At 43.0% G+C, this 17,301-nt stretch overlaps 1 protein-coding gene across 4 annotated transcripts in view; it reads left to right on the top strand.

Annotated features, from left to right (window-relative positions):
• The window catches only part of LOC101352172 (ubiquinol-cytochrome-c reductase complex assembly factor 1), a 140,507-nt gene that overhangs the window by 117,151 nt on the left and 6,055 nt on the right, over positions 1-17,301 (top strand). For all 4 annotated transcript variants that reach the window (XM_023725054.1, XM_023725056.1, XM_023725060.1 and 1 more), the window contains 2 exons: positions 10,369-10,446; positions 15,366-15,479. In XM_023725054.1, the coding sequence (XP_023580822.1) occupies positions 10,369-10,446; positions 15,366-15,479 (192 nt within the window). The remainder of the gene's footprint in view (positions 1-10,368; positions 10,447-15,365; positions 15,480-17,301) is intronic.

The following is a 17,301-nucleotide window of genomic DNA, read 5'->3' on the forward strand; positions in this document are numbered from 1 at the left end:
GCCTAAATTTAATAGAAAATCATTAATAAAGCAAAGTTGTGCCTGAAGCTTTTCCACACTCATAAATGCAGTCATGAGGTCCAAGGTGCAATTAGGAGCCTGCAAGTGTCTCTGGAAACCTGAAGTGTATCAGCATCTTCTTGCTGACGGTAATCAGAACTTATGGCTGCAGGTAGAATGCAAAGGACCCAGAGGAATGGCATCTTTGGGCATGTAGTGAACAGATTACTGGGAACAGGGCTCAGGCTCCTAGGCCCTGATATACCATACCCCTGCTCCACTGGGGACGCCTGCCGGGCTCAAGCCAAATACACATCTTGCTCATATTACATCTTACTGAAGTCAGATTTTCCATTACCACAACATAGGAGACATTGAGGGCACAATGATTGCTAAAACCATATAAGACTGGTTGTCTACACTCAGTGCTGCCAGGGTCAGAGAGTCATCAGTGTGTAATTGCATATAATTGTTGCATTCTTGCTTCCGTTAGCATTTGGTGGGGGCTGATTACGTGCAGGTCATAGTCTCACCTTTTCTCACATCCACTTGATAATCAAATCTTGTTGATCCTACTGTAGACATTTCTCCTAAAAGCATCCTCTCGTCTTTATTCCTATTGCCACGTATATTAATTCCATTCCTTACCAACTCTCTCCTGGGCTATTGCAGTAGCCTCCTCTGATCCTTCCTTCAACTTTATCATCTGTACTTCTAGGGTTACTTTTGAAAATAAACATGTCCGTGCAACTTCCCTGCTTAGAAACCTTCTTTGACTTTCCTTCATCTGGCACCCAGGGCCATTTAAAGTCTATAACACCAACTGCCTTTCCAACTGTACCTTCTGCCTCTCCCCACCATGAACCCCTTGTTCCAAACTTTCCTCTGAACATGCTGTACTTGTTCACATCTTTGTAGCTTTATACCTGCTATTCCTTCTGTTTGAAAAGTACTAATCCTTGTTCACCCATCAGACCCATTACAATAAATGTTGCCTCTTCTCTGAAACCTTCTAGCTCCCAAGCTCACCATTGCCTCTTTTTTTTTTCCTACAGTGTGCTAAGTGTTATAATGGTTTGTGTGTGCTGTGACTTCCACATGAGATGAAACTCCTTGAGGACGTTTATTCATCTTTTTACCTCCAGCATGTACCACAATGTCAGAATACAGTAGGACTCAATATATGCTTATCAAACTTGTTCAAGGCAGTCTAGAATTCTGCATCCAGACAGCTTATGGTCTAGCAAGGAATGTAAATCACTTCGTGATAATACTGAGTCAGATGGGATAAGAATCATAAGAGAAGCTTTAATATACATCTGTCTGAGATTGAAATATCCGTATGAGACAAACCATTTATAATTGGAATTATCTTTTGCTTACACTTTAGGTAATTGTCTTGTTAATTGGTTCTAACTTGATTACTGGCAATCAGTGACTACTGATAAATTAAACTTTGTTTTCACTTTCCAAATTTTACATTTCACAACAGAAAATCAAAGCCTGACCAAAACTTTCGTGTACTAGCACCTGTTAGTGGGGGTTAAGCCCTTTCTTAAACTTGGAAGTATAAGCAGAAAGACACTTCTTAGAAAGTTTCCTAATTATCCTTCCATAGTGCTTGTTATTTGTTATAGAACAGGCAGGGATTTAAGCTCTGTTGATGTTTAACCTGTTGACTTCACGGAATTGTTAGTTCCCATCAAGTCGGTTCCAACTCATAGCGACCCTGTGTACAACAGAATGAAACACTGCCCGGTCCTGTGCCATCCTCATAATCGTTTTAATGTTTGAGCCCATTGTTGCAGCCACTGTGTCAGTCCATCTTGTTGAGGGTCTTCCTCTTTGTCACTGACCTTCTATTTTACCAAGTATGATGTTCTTCAGGGAGTGGTCCCTCTTGATAACATGTCCAAAGTACGTGAGACGAAGTCTTGCTTCTAAGGAGCATTCTGGCTGTACTTCTTCCAAGACAGGTTTGTTCATTCTTTTGGTAGTCCATGGTATATTCAGTATTCTCCACCAGCACCATAATTCAAAGGCATCAGTTCTTCTTCGGTCTTCCTTATTCATTGTCCAGCTTTCGCATGCTTGGGTCAGGAGCTCCTTAGTCTTCACAGGCGCTCCTTAGTCTTCAAGTGACATCTTTGCTTTTTAACATTTTAAAGAGGTCTTTTGCAGAAGATTTGCCCAATGCAATGCGTCTTTTGATTTCTTGACTGCTGCTTCCGTGGATGTTGATTGTGGATCCAAGTAAAATGAAATCCTTGACAACTTCAGTCTTTTCTCTGTTTATCATGATGTTGCTTATTGGAACAGTTGTGAGGATTTTTGTTTTCTTTCTCTTGAGGTGTAATCCATACTGAAGGCTATAGTCTTTGATCTTCATCAGTAAAAGCTTCAAGTCCTTTTCACTTTCAGCAAGCAAGGTTGTGTCATCTGCATAACACAGGTTGTTAACGAGCCTTCCTCCAATCCTGATACCCCATTCTTCTTCATATAGTCCAGCTTCTCAGATTATCTGCTCAGCATACAGATTGAAAAAGTATGGTGACAGGATACAACCCTGACGCTCATGTTTTCTGATTTTAAACCGTGCAGTATCCCCTTGTTCTGTTCGAAAGACTGACTCTTGATCTATGTACCGGTTCCTCATGAGCACAACGAAGTGTTCTGGAATTCCCATTCTTTGCACTGTTATCCATAATTTGGTTATTATCTTGCTGGAGTGACCAGTGAGAGAGAGAAACTCAGTGGCCCACTTTTTTCCTTGCCCTGGCAATCATGAAGTTCTTTCTCTGCTCATTCAGAAGCTCTCCTTTTTACTTCAAACTTCTATGTAAGTATCATGGTTCTAAATCTAGAACTCTAGCAAATGGTAGTAATAATGGTGGTTTTGAACTTAGTTTAGTGAAAGGGCTTGATTTGAGAGGCATTGTGGAGTTTCAGAGGCCATGTGAGAACAGACTAAAAGGACGAGAGTTGAGCCTTCTCAGGCTGGAGTGGAGCTGTGTTTGAATATGGCAGCAGCATGTACACAGACTTATTCAGCCCCTCTCCAAATCCTTGTGCTCAGAATTTCCTTGAAATCTGAAAAATGCATGGGCATCAATACTACAGTAGATAATTATGACAGAAAATATTGTACTCATCATTCTACGGATAAGTGTGCTGAGCAGTATGATCTCTTTGCCCTCAAGGAACTCACAGTCTGATGCATTATGGGGAAGCCTGTGAACAGATCATTGTTGTTGTTTGCTGCCATCAGGTCAACCCCCCTACTCATGGCACAACGGAAGGAAACACTGTCCACTCTTGGGACATCCCCATGATTGTTTGCAGATCAGACTGTTGTGATCCATGGGGCTTTCGTTGGCTGATTTTTGAAAGTAGGTCGCCAGGCCTTCCTTCGTAGTCCATCTTAGTCTGGAAGTTCTGCTGAAACCTGTTCAATGTCTTAGCAACATGCAAACCTCCACTGGCAGGCACATGGTGGCTGCATATGAGATAGTTGGTTGGGAATTAAACCCAGATCCCCTGCAGTGAAGGTGAGAATCTACCACTGAACCACCGCTGTCCCCATAAACAGATCATTAAGGTAGAACAATAAGTGTTCATGGTGGAAGTATTAAAAGCCATGTAAAAGAAAAAGCACTAAGCTATGTAAAGAAAGCACAAGACTTGAAAGGCTTGACAGAAAACATGGTGATGCCTTTTCTATAAAAAGAGAACAGTAACATCCCCTTTTTATGATTGTTGTGATGATTGAAGAGATGACACATATAAAGCTTTTAATACAGTTTCTGGAATATGGTAAGCATTCAACAAATGTTTGCTGCTGCTGCTGTTGTTATTACTATTGCTATAATTATCACAGAGAAGTTTTAATGAATTGATAAATGATCATGTATCCACTGATGGTAAGCAACAGAGACTGACTCTAGCTAATTTAAGCAGACAAAGGAATTTATTGGAGGGTTCCTAAGGTTCACAGAATGGAAGAGAGAGTTTAACAATAGGCCACAGGCAGGAAAGATACAGAGAAGGCAGGGATCTTAGGAACAGGAATATATGTATGGTCTGTTTAGAGAGATTCAACTTTAACTGCCTTTTGTCTTCAGATGTCTCTGCTTTCAAAAGTGAGAGACTGCTTAGCTGAGTCTGGGCTATTTGCCCATCTCATGATGAAGGGACAGGGTTCCAGGGGTGGCAGCCTGCAGCTTATATGGAGTTGGAGAGGAGCAGGTCCCCTAAGGAAGGGTGTAGAGAGAGAACAAGCGAGAAAGTGATGTCCACCTCAGACAGTATCAGAACACTTATCCTTTGAGGCTGATGATGGAAACAACTAGGTCAACCCATGGAACAGCCTCTGGGCATTTCTGCTGGTCATATCGTCTGGAATGTCCTGGCCTGTGACCCAGTGCCAGCCTGTTGTGACCAATTAATTGAATCTGACGTTATGTTAGAATCTGACATTCACTGAACTTTCTCTTGTTTTACATGTTCATCCTTAAGTGTGGTAGCCAAAACAAAGACTCTTGAATTTTGCAATAGTAGAGGAAGGAAAACTTCTTGACTTTTGTATATTACATTTCTTCTAATATGTCCAATTGTTATTACCTTTTCACATTTCTGATTTATCAGCTCATGATCAGAGATTTGCCCTGGGAGTTTATTATGATTACCTAGTCAAACCCTTCCTCCATCCTGTTACTCATTCATGTATTCATTCAGTCCAACTGTTAGTCTAGGCATGCTACTGTGCATTCAACCGTGTTGAATCTCATCTTGTTTTTAGGATACTTTTTCCAACAATTCAGAGTCATTTCCATTGTACTCTTGTTTTCCAAGTATAGAAATTATCATGTTAGCTTGTCATATGTGATTCTCCATTTCTGGTATGATTTATCAGAAGCAGAAAGGTATGATATTATAGAAAGGACACTAGATTTAGGGACTGGCCACCTGAGTGAAAAGTCCTGGCACTGCCACTTACAATCAGAGTGTGATTTTTAGGGGGGAAAGTCACTTAACATTTTTGAATTTTTGCTTCCTCACTTACAGAATCGGGATAACAGTAGCAGTTACGCTGTGAGCTCCTGGACAACAAGGTTAAGGTTGTAAGGCACAAATAAGGTCATATATGTGAAACATTATCACACAAAGTACAATGTATGATCATTGTTACTGCCACCATTACCATAACTATTATCAGTATAGATTTTAAGTGGAAGCACCCAAGATTGATTCCTATGGGACTCTGTACACCATCAGTGCTGTTACTAAAACATCAATTCTTTCAAGCCAGATGTTGACCCCTATAACTGGAGTTTGCATGAGACGATACTACCCTGACTTGTCATATGGGATACAATGAAAAGCTTCCAGAAACCAAAGTAGATTATAGCTGTTACATTCCTCTAATCTGTGTGTCCTGACACAGAAGAAAGTTAAAGTGGTGTGACAGTTTGATCTTCATAGGACCTTAATGTGCCTCATCAGCTGCTTTTAAAGGAGATTATGAATTTATTGATGTGTTTGAATGTCTAGTCAAGTGGATAAATGACTGTCACTTCCACAGACAGCCATCCTTTGTCTCTCGATTTGCTATCTTCCAGCCTGAGGAAAAGGCTCCTGTATTTATTGGCCATTCAGAAGTGAAGGCTACCTGTTGTGCAGTTCTGCCTGCCATCCATGTACCTTGTTTTCCAGGACATTACCAGGCTGTGCAGATTTTGAATACGCACATCCCAAGCAATAAAACTGGGATTTTCAAAATAAGTAATAAAAAGGGATTTTTTTTTTTAAAAAAAGGATTTAATCATATAGCAAGCTTCTCTGGTGCATTAAAAGTTTGAAATAATTTCAGTAAAATGAGATTTAAGGATTATCTCATCCCTCATTTAGGTCGGTCTTTCATTACAACTGGAATATGCTTTCCTCAAATAGTCACTTCATTTTCTAAAAAGGGAAGATAGAATTGAAATTGTCCATCTTTTCATGTTTTATTATTTTTCCTTTTCTTTCTTGGCATTAACACAATTTTCTCTGGACTTGCCTAATACACACCCACATAGTTAGAGTTTTGTTTGTATTTTGTGGTCATTGCTAAAAGACCCTCAGGAGATCTTTTAGCCATAATATAGTAAGTGAGTTACTTGCACACGGGTATTTACTCTCTACACATCCCCCACTCTATCTCCTCTCACTCTCTTTCTTTATATCTCACATAAGTATTCCACAGTCGGCTTGTTTCTAACATTAAATTTAGATAGACTGCCCCAGACACCCTTTTAACTCAGTACTGAAGTCACTTCTGAGGTTCACTCTTCAGCCAAAGATTAGACAGGTCCATGAAACAAACAACACACGTAGCTCAACCATGTATACGAGACTAAATGGGCACACCAGCCCAGGGGTAAGGAAGAGAAGGCAGGAGGGAACAGGAAAGCTGGACGAATGAAAATGGGGAACCCAAGGTCGAGAAGGGGAGAGTGTTGACATGTTGCAGGGTTGGCAACCAGTGTCACAAAACAATGTGTGTATTAATTGTTTAATAAGAAACTCATTTGCTCTGTAAATATTCACCTAAAGCATAATAAAAAATAAATAATTAAAATGCCTTCTCCTCACCTTCCCCACAGAAAATTTAAATAGACTGGCTGATGTTCTGTGTACATCAGCCTGTTGCCGCACAATGACTATAATGCATGGTGTTGACACTCTAGCAATCCTTTGCACGGCATTGTTACCTTATATGAATTTGATATATACTTTATTCTTTAGTCAGCAACTATAGGCACCCTTTGTCATTCATTCGTTCCAACAAATTGTTGCCAGCCTGCTACTGTTAGCAACCTTGCCTCAAGCGAGTATCTCTAAAGCTTATTCTTAACCTTCCTGCTGATCAGTTCTTTCTTTGTCCATACCAACATTCTTCTCTTCTCCCTTCCCCCACCATAATTACACCAGGGAGCCAGTTTTCTTCCAGTTTGCACAGAAGTGGGGCTTAGCTACACTAGGGTTGTCTGATGTTTTAGTCACTGGCCACTGATAACCCATCTGGTGGCCCATCTCCAGCTACCATTGGAATTGGAAATCTCAGTTGTGTTTACCCAAGACCTCATCAACACTTCTTAGCCCTGCCTCTACAGATAACCTGAGGTGTAGGGCACAGGAAGGGACAGCCACATTATTTAGGGTGTTTACTTCAACATAGGAGTTGAAGTATTGGACTTGCAGTTTATATTCTGATCTTGACCCCACTATTTCCTACCTGTGTAACCTTAACCTCCCCAAAAATCAGTTTCCTCTTTTCCTAAGTGGGGATAATAACAGTACCTATATCAGGATTTTTGGGAAGGATTGAATGAACTAATGTGTATAAAGCTCTTAGCACAGTTCTTGGCACATGGTAAACACTGAATTATGAGAACTGTTTCTTGACTTGAATCACTTCTGTGGTACATATAGACTGGGGAGATGGGAGGCTTCATAGAGGATGTAATTTATGAGCTAATCTTGGAGGATAGGAGTTAGTCCCCCAGTAGATAGAGAAGGGAGATGGATTCCCTGCAGCAGTATGTCTAAGAAAGCATGACATATTTATGGAAATTGCACATAGTTTACTCTGACTGGAGAGTGAGACAAAAGTCTGGAGATGGGAGGAGGTGAAGAGGCAGGAAAGATGACCAAGAACAGATCACAAAGAACCGTGTAGAGCTCACAGTTTAAACTTGATCCTGCATCAGTCCTCTATCCACATCATCTGGTTCCTCTGTCAAGCAGTCACATAAATGTCTTTAAGAGCAGCAGGAACAAAAAAGGGAAAGAGGGCAGTCAACTGGTCTCAGATGAACTGCCATCTCTCCTCAAAAATAATACATTAATTAAGAATGTGCCTTGAAGATTCATTATTGCTTTACTTGTGTTTCCTGTTAGTTGTCTCATTCATTAATCTGCTGATTCGTAACCCTGAACCCTTGCGTCCCCCCCCCCCTTTTTTGCATTCCCTTTTTAATATCTAAGAAGCCCTAGTGGCACAGTGGTGAAAGTGGTTGGCTGCTATCCGAAAGGTCGGCAGTTCGAACCCACCAGCTGCTCCGCGGGAGAAAGATGTGGCAGTCTGCTTCCATAAAGATTTACAGCCTTGGAAAACCTATGGGGCAGTTCTACTCTGTCCTATAGGGTCCCTATGAGTCAGAATCGACTCCATGGCAGTAGGTTTGGTTTGGTTTTTAATATATTATGCTGTTCCCCTTGGGATGTAAACTCCAGGACCTGTCCCTGGCCTGCTCATGTTTGTTTTCTTTGCCCCTTGTGCCTGCCTCTGCTATAACATTTGTAGTATGTGTTAAGTAATCCTTAAGGTAACATTTTTATTATGTCATAAAAAGTGCATGGCAAATATATTATAACTCATGGACTTTGTTTAGAAATGAACGGATAATTTATTGAGTGTGTTACATGAGCCTTGCTCCCCTCCCATTTCAGCTGAGACCTGCTGCTCATTTAGCCTAGCCTCCTCTTGAGTGCTCCCACCCTGTGACAAGCCGGGAAAGCAGACCCATGGTTGGTTAGAAATGACATCATAGTTTATGTACTCAATAAAAATTTAATTAAGTCATTACAGGAATTGCAGTCATCATTTAACCCTCTGATTTCTTCTGTTTACCTTATTATTAAACATTCAGTAATACCAGTCACCAAATCCTGATGGCTTATAAAATATCTGCATGAATTTTAATAGCTTAAATAAATGGGAAAATATGAGTAACTGGTATAAAAGGAACTTCTTCCTTGTGGTGGTGCTTTATGTATGGGTTTTCATAAAAAGCAAAGCATTATGGAAAGGAGAAGAGTTTAGTAAGAAAACAGCCCAACACAGTCTAGAAGGAGTTTCTCATCTGGTGTATGGGTCATGGGCAGAGTGCTCCATATAGAATGATCTGGCAGTGGGGGCACAAGGAACCTGCAAACCAACCAACGAAAGCTTAAGTGAGGTAATAAAATCCCAACAAGGGTTCACCAGAGGAAATATTCTCCTCCCCTTGGCTGCTGGGCTGGCCAGAAAGGCCAGGGTGCTTAGTCCAGTAGTTCAGGAAGCTGTTCTTCACCTGTTGCCTGCAGATCATGTATCTGCACTGATGGAGCTTCCACTCACTTCCAGGAAGGGCCATTTCATGATCTAATCCAGCCTGGGTGATGATATCTAAAAACCATTCCTAGCTATGGCAGCTTGTCATCCCTCAGCTAAAGGTGAAGGGGAGGCAGTTTATAGGTCACTGGAGTTAGAATACAGTACCAGGAGATAATAGGAGCCTTGCTGATAAGGAACTCCACCACTGCTCTCTATTCTTTCTGGGCAATAGCCAGTCAGAATGAGGAGGCATCCCAAGAGGATGTATGTACATGGTCCTTCCTGAAAAGCAACAACTGAGGTTTGCAGGCTAATGTGTTGGTGATCTCCAGAAGTCCCCTACAGATGGTAAAGTAGAAAAAGTCCTCACCCAGAAAACGCGTTCTAATCCTGTAATCCTGGCTCTAACACTAACTTGTGTGACCTTGGACGAGCCTCTTTCTGAGTCTCAGTTTACTATTTTCTCAAGGGGATTGAGGTGATCTCTGAGGGCCCTTCCAGCTCTAATGCTTAGTGGCTTGATGCAACACACAAACTAGCTCGGTTGAGCAGGTCCAATGAATGTTTGCCTTTGAGAGATGCTCCTACCTTAGCGTTTGACACCTCTGGCATTGTCCTTTTATGGCTCTCGTTCTTCTTATATAATTAGAAGAACAGCTAGTATGAAGGTAGGGAGAGACCCTCAATGGGTATCAGGAGGTCTGAGTTATAGTCCTATCCTCACATTTCAGAGGAGTTAACTCTAGCTGTGGCCTGTTCCTTGACTCCTCCTCTCACCCAAGCCCATTCTGGAAAACGATGCAGTAGAAGCTTGGTAGTTATCTATCTGAAATTTCAGAAACATGGAAGTTGATCAGCAGCAAAAAACCCAAAGACCCCGTGTTATTGGATTGAAGATGCCGTGTGTGACACTCTCACCCTTGTCAGGATTCAGTCATCAGCATGCCTGTCAGAGCCCCTGCGGGGTGTTGGGGGATACATAGTTGGGACTCAGTTTATTAAACTGAATGACTGCTTTGTGTAATTTGGGATCAAACCTAAAAGAAGCTGGCAGATCGGGGTGAATCCTGACAGATAACAGAGTCAGGAATGAATTGGCAGTTTGACTTGTTAGTGGCCGTCTCTGAGCTCTTTGTTCTGTTAAGAGTCTATGACAACTAAGCCAAAAATCAGCTTTTTGGTTTTGTCGTTTTTTTCATACTTTTGTTTTTGCCATTTTCTTTCCATAGGTTAATCCCTATATCCTGAAGAAGAACATGGTCCTCATGACAGATAGTTTCTATGCTGCAATCTTGGGATATGATGAGGTAAGATCATTTGCCAAGGTTAGGCAGAACAGTGGCTTCCTCCAACAAAGGCTTCTGATGAGAGCCTCTGAGGGAAGCTTCAGGGACCATCCTCACTGCCTGCCATTTTGGCTCCATATTTATTTCCTCATTATCCTGACTGACTGGGCAACTAGAATGAATGCGCAGCAGTTAGCCTAATGCTTAGGAAAGAAAGCACTACATAATATAGTCAGATCACTAGCCAGCCAGTGATGGATGGGGGGACAAAGGCAAGTCAGTCTCTGTGCCAGCCCCAGATGCGCCCAGAAAGAAGACAAACACGTAAACAGCACAGTCTGCCAAACTACGCACTTTTTTTCCTCTTTAATTATTAAAGCAATACTTTCTCATTTAAAAAATTTGTAAAATGTACTTAAGTGGTTGAAGTAGAAAATAAAAGGCCACTGCCGCATTTTGCCCAATTCCCTGCCTAAGAGGAAAACTCTGTTAATAGTTTATCAAGTATCCTTCCAGACATTATCATGCGTAGACAAGCACCTATACATATGGATGAATGTTTTATTTTCTTTATGCAAGTGGGAGTTACTCTACACAGTATTTTGAAGCTTGCTTTTTCAACATATAGAAAAGTTAAAAGAATGGTGTAATGAACTCCTGTATACCCACCACCAAGATTCATTATACCTCATCTTTTTACCAACCATGTCCTTTTATACTCATTTTGTGGTTACCTCCAGATTTAATGCAAGCATCATCTCTCCTGCCACGTGCATGAAGAAATGAAAGCAAGAAACTAGAGTTCAGGCTGGAGGAAATGTTATCAGCCTGAAAATAATAATTAAAGCCAAGAAACAAGCTTCCCCCCCCCCAAAAAAAAAAAAATTGTATGACTTTCTTAGGGTCACGGGACTAGTTGAAATTGGGATCTCCTGATTTCCTGATACCCCAATCCCTAATTATAAGAGACCAATTTAGATTGCATACCACACACACCATAAATTTAATATGAGCTTTTTTGGGGTGGATTGGGGGTTAGAAACACTGCTTAAATGTACACATCAGTTGTTAAATTGGATGAGTCTGACGTCAGAAACATTACAGTGTATAAAAGAATGAGGCTTAGAATCAAAGTATTCTTTTCTATTAGCATTTGTTTGGAGGTCTTCACTGAAGGTGCCTTGGTTGACTCAGTTGAATCTTTTCATCAGTGTTAATAGAGATGTTCTGAATTTTGGCTGTTCTCTCCATCCTTCATCCCAGTCTATCACGAGCATCTCACCCAAACATACCTGCTCAAAAGAGTCACCTGGGATGCTTTTTAAATCTTGAACACCTGTCTGAATCCAATACTAGGAGCAGAGCCTAGTATTTCAACAAGTACCCCAGGTGACTTAAGAGCAGAATGTTTGGGACATATTCTGATTACCTGGGACATATTTAAAAAATATCTCTGTCTGGGCCCTTTTCCTCAAAGATTCTGATTTAACTGGTATAAGTGGGCATCTATAGTTGTAGAAGTTCCCCAGGTGATTTTAATGTGCAATTCTTGAACGTTAAATTTTAAGTTGCATGCAAATCACCTAGAGATCTAGTGAAAATGCAGATTCTGATTTAGCAAGTCTGGGGTAGGGCCTGACAATTCTGCATTGCTAAAAAGCTTCAGGTGATGTGGAATGCTGCCTTTCTGCAGACCACACTTTAAGTGACAAGATCCTAGAGCTGTGCTTTCCAGTACTAACCACGTCTGGCTATTTTGATTTAAATTAATTGCATAAAAGTAAAAAGTCAGTTCTTCAGTCACTAGCCAGGTACTCGATAATCATATGTGGCTAGTGGCTACTGTATTGGACAGTGCAGATATAGAACATTTTCATCATCACAGAAAGTTCTGTTCGACAGCACTATTCTACAGCAACCTTTTCCTAGAATCTTGCCTGGATTGTGCCTCCCTCCTTGCCACTTTTGGAACGTTCCTGTTTTCTTCTACATTAGGTCCAAATTCCTCCATGGAACTTTCAGGCTTTCTGTGGACTGTTCTCATTCCCACTGGGACATGCCCTGTCTACCTTTGTCTCCCATTGCCTTCTAATGTGTAGCCTTCTCCCCAAATGGGGCTGGCCATTTGCCTCACTGCCCCACAGAAATGCTGTGCCAGTTGAGGCACAACTGGACAATGTGGTATTGAGGGTAGTAGTTGAGTCTTTGTCGACTTTATACCTTAGGGCCTAGTTCTGGGCCTGGTACTTTGTAGACACTCCTATAAATGTTCAGTGAAATAATAATATTCTCTTTTGTCTAGAATGTCCTGTAGCTCCTTGAATCCTTCCCATCCTTAAAGGCCTACTTTCCTACAAATCTTTCCCTGACCTCTCTAGACCTCTTGTGTTTTTTCCTCTGAATTTCAACATCCAGCCAGCCAGCCAGCCAGCCAGCAGGTGTTATTGAATGCACATAGTGGTATCAAATCAAATCTTTGCTGTGTGAGACCCTGCCACTCTTAACTCTGAACCATAACCAGAGCCTCTAGGGCCGGGACAATCCCTGTAGTTTCCTCTCAGCTATTCTAGACCTAGGTGTCTTAATTCCCTGCAGGATCCTTTCTTTGTATCATGACGGAAAACAAGTAGGCACTGTGTTACATTGTGGAAAAATTGCTATGCAACCTCAGTGTTTGGCTTTTTCTTTTCCTGCTTCCTTAGTTACAGCTGATACTGTCAGATCAGTCTCCCACTTGTTTTCATTGACTTGCTAGCAGTATGGTGGAAAGAAGGCTGGAGTTGGGTTCATTTGCTCACTCAGCTGTTTTTATTGCACTTCCACTCTGCCAGGTACTGTGTTATGACTAGAGAGTCAGATACCATTCCCTGACCCTCCCAGTGCATTCTGGTCCTAGCTCTATTACCAATTAGCTACATAAACCCTAAGCCTCAGTTTACTTATCTTTCAAATGGGGATAATAATATCTGCTTTACTTGGCGTACATAGTCATTATGAGGTATGTGTGTGAAGGAACTCTGACAGTCTGGAACAATAAGGTTGTTATCACTCTTACTCTAAGTCCTGAGTCATCCTTCTCTTTCTCAGTGCTCAGGAATTCCTGGTTATAGATTTGCCCCTTCCTAGACATCTCACCCACCACAGCAGGCCATGGCTCCCAGGTTTTGCCTTCCTGGGCCTTGCCCTCATTACCCCAAGTTCCTGTGCCACCTGCTTCCCCTCCCATCCCTTCCCATGTAGCACATGTTGGTTGCTGCCAGCAGCACTCCAGCATGTACTCAGGGCATTTTAGACACAGGCAGGCTGTTGTGTTAGCAAATAGCTTGGAGAGTGGTGATGTGCCTGAGCTTGTCTTTGGCACCTGTCCCCATCTACCGGAAGAAGCTGGTTTTCCTGACTCAGCAGTTGTGCCAGGACAGTCTCTTAAGCTGTGGAATTGTAGGGATGTTTATCACTGGCATTTGGAACAGGTGGAATGTTTTCCCACCAAACTGGCAGCACTCCATACTGCACAGGGCCCTTCCTGGCAGGAGGCCTGGGCCAGACCTCACGCACCATGATACCCCAGAGGGCAACCCACAATGTAACATCGCATAAATGATCCTGGGTCCTTGTGTAATGATTTACTGTTTACAGAGCCCTTTTGTGGCCATTAGCTCTGAATTCTCACAGCAACTCTGTGGAATATAAACTGAGGCTAAAGGAAGGTTAATGGCCTTCCAGAGTCCACACAGCCATTAAATGACGGCTGGTATTTGAACTCAGGTGGTCGGACTACCAGATCCCACTGTTCTTTCAGCTACACCCACGACTGCCTGCCAAAGCATAATCCTAATCTTTGTATCTAACATATTAATCTTAACAAAATGCCCTTACATCATCTTCTTTTTATAATTCAAGAATGTTGTAAACAGGACAAGTATTTTCATCTCTTTTAATAGGTGAGGAGATTGAGACTCGGGTTTAGTGTACTGCCCACCATAACTGAGCTTGAAAGTGGCAGAGTTAGGACTTTACCCAGACTTCTTACTCAAAGTCAGCCATTTTTCTGGTTCTACACACTACCTTGGCCGCTTGGACAGAGCAACTTCTCAGGGCCTTTTCCTTCACCCCTGCCTTAGGAAACAAGACCCTCTCCCCTCCCTCTACTAGAAGTCTGAGCTAGAAAATGGCCCTAGCACATGGTCCCAGGCTTCAGTTAACTTCTGGTTGATGGTTGGGCTTCCCAACAAAGGTTTCCTTTGTACCAAGAGAGACAGTGCTAGGCACACACACACACAGACTCTGGGCATTGCCCTCTGTGGCCCATGGCAGTCCTGCTGAACAACCTTTTCCTCTGCTTAAGGGGAGGGGAAGAAAAGGGAGAGAGATTGGGCCAGCCATGGCTAGGCCAGAGCTGGGTGACAGTGAGGACAAGGTACCTGGCTCCCTTCCCCAAAGAGCCAGCTGCCTTGCAGATGTTTGCCCTTGGACCAGGAGAGAAGGCTCAGTCCATGCCCATCTCAATTACTAGGAAGAAAAACAGATACACACACAAATACACCCCAGCCCATGCTTTGTCAACAGCAGTGGAAATACTGCTGCTACCATTTCTCTTCTTGGCCACTTAAGCATTGCCTGGACCAGGTACATTGTGTGGTAGAGCAGATGGAACTGTGAGCTGGGAAGGTTGGCCAGACACGAGTCCCAGCTATGCATCAACCTCAGCAAGTCACTCTCTGGGTCCCCTGGTCTTCCTCTGTATAAAATGAAGGGATTAGACTAGATTCTCTCCTCAGACCCTTTCCAGCTCTACTATTTAGCTGCCCCATTTCTACCTCACACTCTCTGTAAGGTCCTGAGCTGATTCTGTGGTATGCTAGTCTGTTTACAATATCCCCAGCTTTTGTATCATGGTTCTGTGAGGCTCCTGGAAAGACAGAGTGTACTCTGTATTCCAGGGGATTCTTTCAGATGATCATGGGCTGGCTGCTGCCCTTTGGAGAACCTTCTTCAACCAGAAATGTGAAGACCCTCGACAGCTTGAATTACTGGTGGAATATGTGAGGAAACAGGTGAGCAGCCCTTCTCTCTTATCCAGAGTCTCATGGAAAGTGGGTCATCCCTCAGTCTGTGGATGCTGGGCTTTCAGAGGATTATGGGAGGCTGAGTTACCAGAGGCCTTTCTGAGGGAATTGTGATCAAATCACATCAGCAGCAGACACTGATGAAGAGCACCTTCTGTGTGTACAACCATGAGCTCAGCCAGAGAAGTTAGGAATGGGACTAGCAGAAGAGGAAAAGGTACTGAGCAGTCTCCTACCTTCACTAGACATTTGATTGCCTCCTGTGGGCCAGGTGCAATCACTGCATATACAGTCCTGTAAGATACCAGCATGGGGTGTGGTGGCAGCCAGTCGCTATAGCCCCCTTCTGTACCCACTTTGAGCCCTAGGGTTCACACTTCTGGTTTCTAGCAGGTCTAGGCTCCAGGCAGCATTCCACAGACATCCCTCAAGCCTCTTCCCACTGGTTGCTATCCATAGTCAAGCAGGGTTCCCCTACTTTAGTACCTCACCTTTCTGGTTCCCCAGGGCTCCCTGGCACCAAAGCTTCTAGGAGAAAACTCCAGAGTGAGGACTGTTTAAATGCATAGTTTTCCCTCAAGCCCATGGAGAATTAACTCCTTGAGCTCCCTGCCCCCAATTCCTGTATTGATGGGAAACCCATACTTAATAGATGAGTGAGCAGAGCAGCAGGGAGGGGGTACTTAGAAGCTTTTCCAGGGTCTCCCAGTGAGTCAGCCTGCATAGCTGGCCTAGAACCCAAGATGAGTGATTTATGTAGCCACTAGAGGCCCCAGCTGTCTACCAGACAGCTCATCAGCTCAGGTCATCCCATGAGTCACACTTTTGCTTCATGGGCCTGACCTCTGGAGCAGAAAGGCCCTCGCTCTACAGTTATTCTCTTATTCACCTGTGTCCATGGCCTTCAAGCTCCCAACAGCCAGAAAAGGGAAGGACAGACCCCAGCTCTTGAGGAGAGGAGAGGTAGAGCCGACAAGACCAGCATGTTGATTGCTGGAAAAGCCACATACTGGGCCTTTTTAGACCCAGAGCGTAGAGAACGTAGAAGCCAGGAATTTTTATGGACCATTCTTCAAATCTGCCAGAGGCAGGGAGAAGGCGTTGTGGCCAGAGGGTCCCACTCCACAGAAGATCTGAGACTCACACTGTTGACTAGATCCACTTTCAGACAGGAGAAGCATCTGGCAAAGCAAATGCTGTGTTTTCTGAGAGACCAGCCCAACATTGGTCTTGGTGGGCTTTCTGCCATAGTGGCCTTTGTGCAGCGGCCACAACGAGGGCACGGCTGGGACCTCTAAGGGCCCTAAATGAAGGCACTGCCATAGCCAGTGCCCCTACAAGAAGCCCCGTATGGCCTAGTGAGAGACAGACTATGGGAAAACAGTTATGGGGCTCCTGACAAAGCAAGAAGTTTTGATGGGGACCCAGTTCTGTCAGCAAACCTTTTGAGCACCTACTGTACCAGGTATTCTTTTGGGAAAGCAGATTTTTTTTTTTTTTAAGTGTATTGTTTAAGTGAAAGTTTACAATTCAAGTTAGTCTCTCATACAAAAATTTATGCATACATTGTTACGTGACCCTAATTGCTGTCCCTGTACTGTGACAGTACATTTCTCCTTTCCACCCCTGATTTCTCATGTCCATTCAACCAGCTCCTGACCTGCCTTCTCATCTCACCTCCAGACAGGAGCTGCCCATTTAGTCTCATGTATCTACTTGAGCTAAGAAGCACACTCTTCACAAGTATCATTTTATGTCCCATAGTCCAGTCTAATCTTTGACTGAAGAGTTGGCCTCGGGAATGGTTTTA

The sequence above is a fragment of the Trichechus manatus genome, unplaced genomic scaffold, assembly GCF_000243295.1.
Source record: "Trichechus manatus latirostris isolate Lorelei unplaced genomic scaffold, TriManLat1.0 scaffold00008, whole genome shotgun sequence".
NCBI lineage: Eukaryota > Metazoa > Chordata > Mammalia > Sirenia > Trichechidae > Trichechus > Trichechus manatus.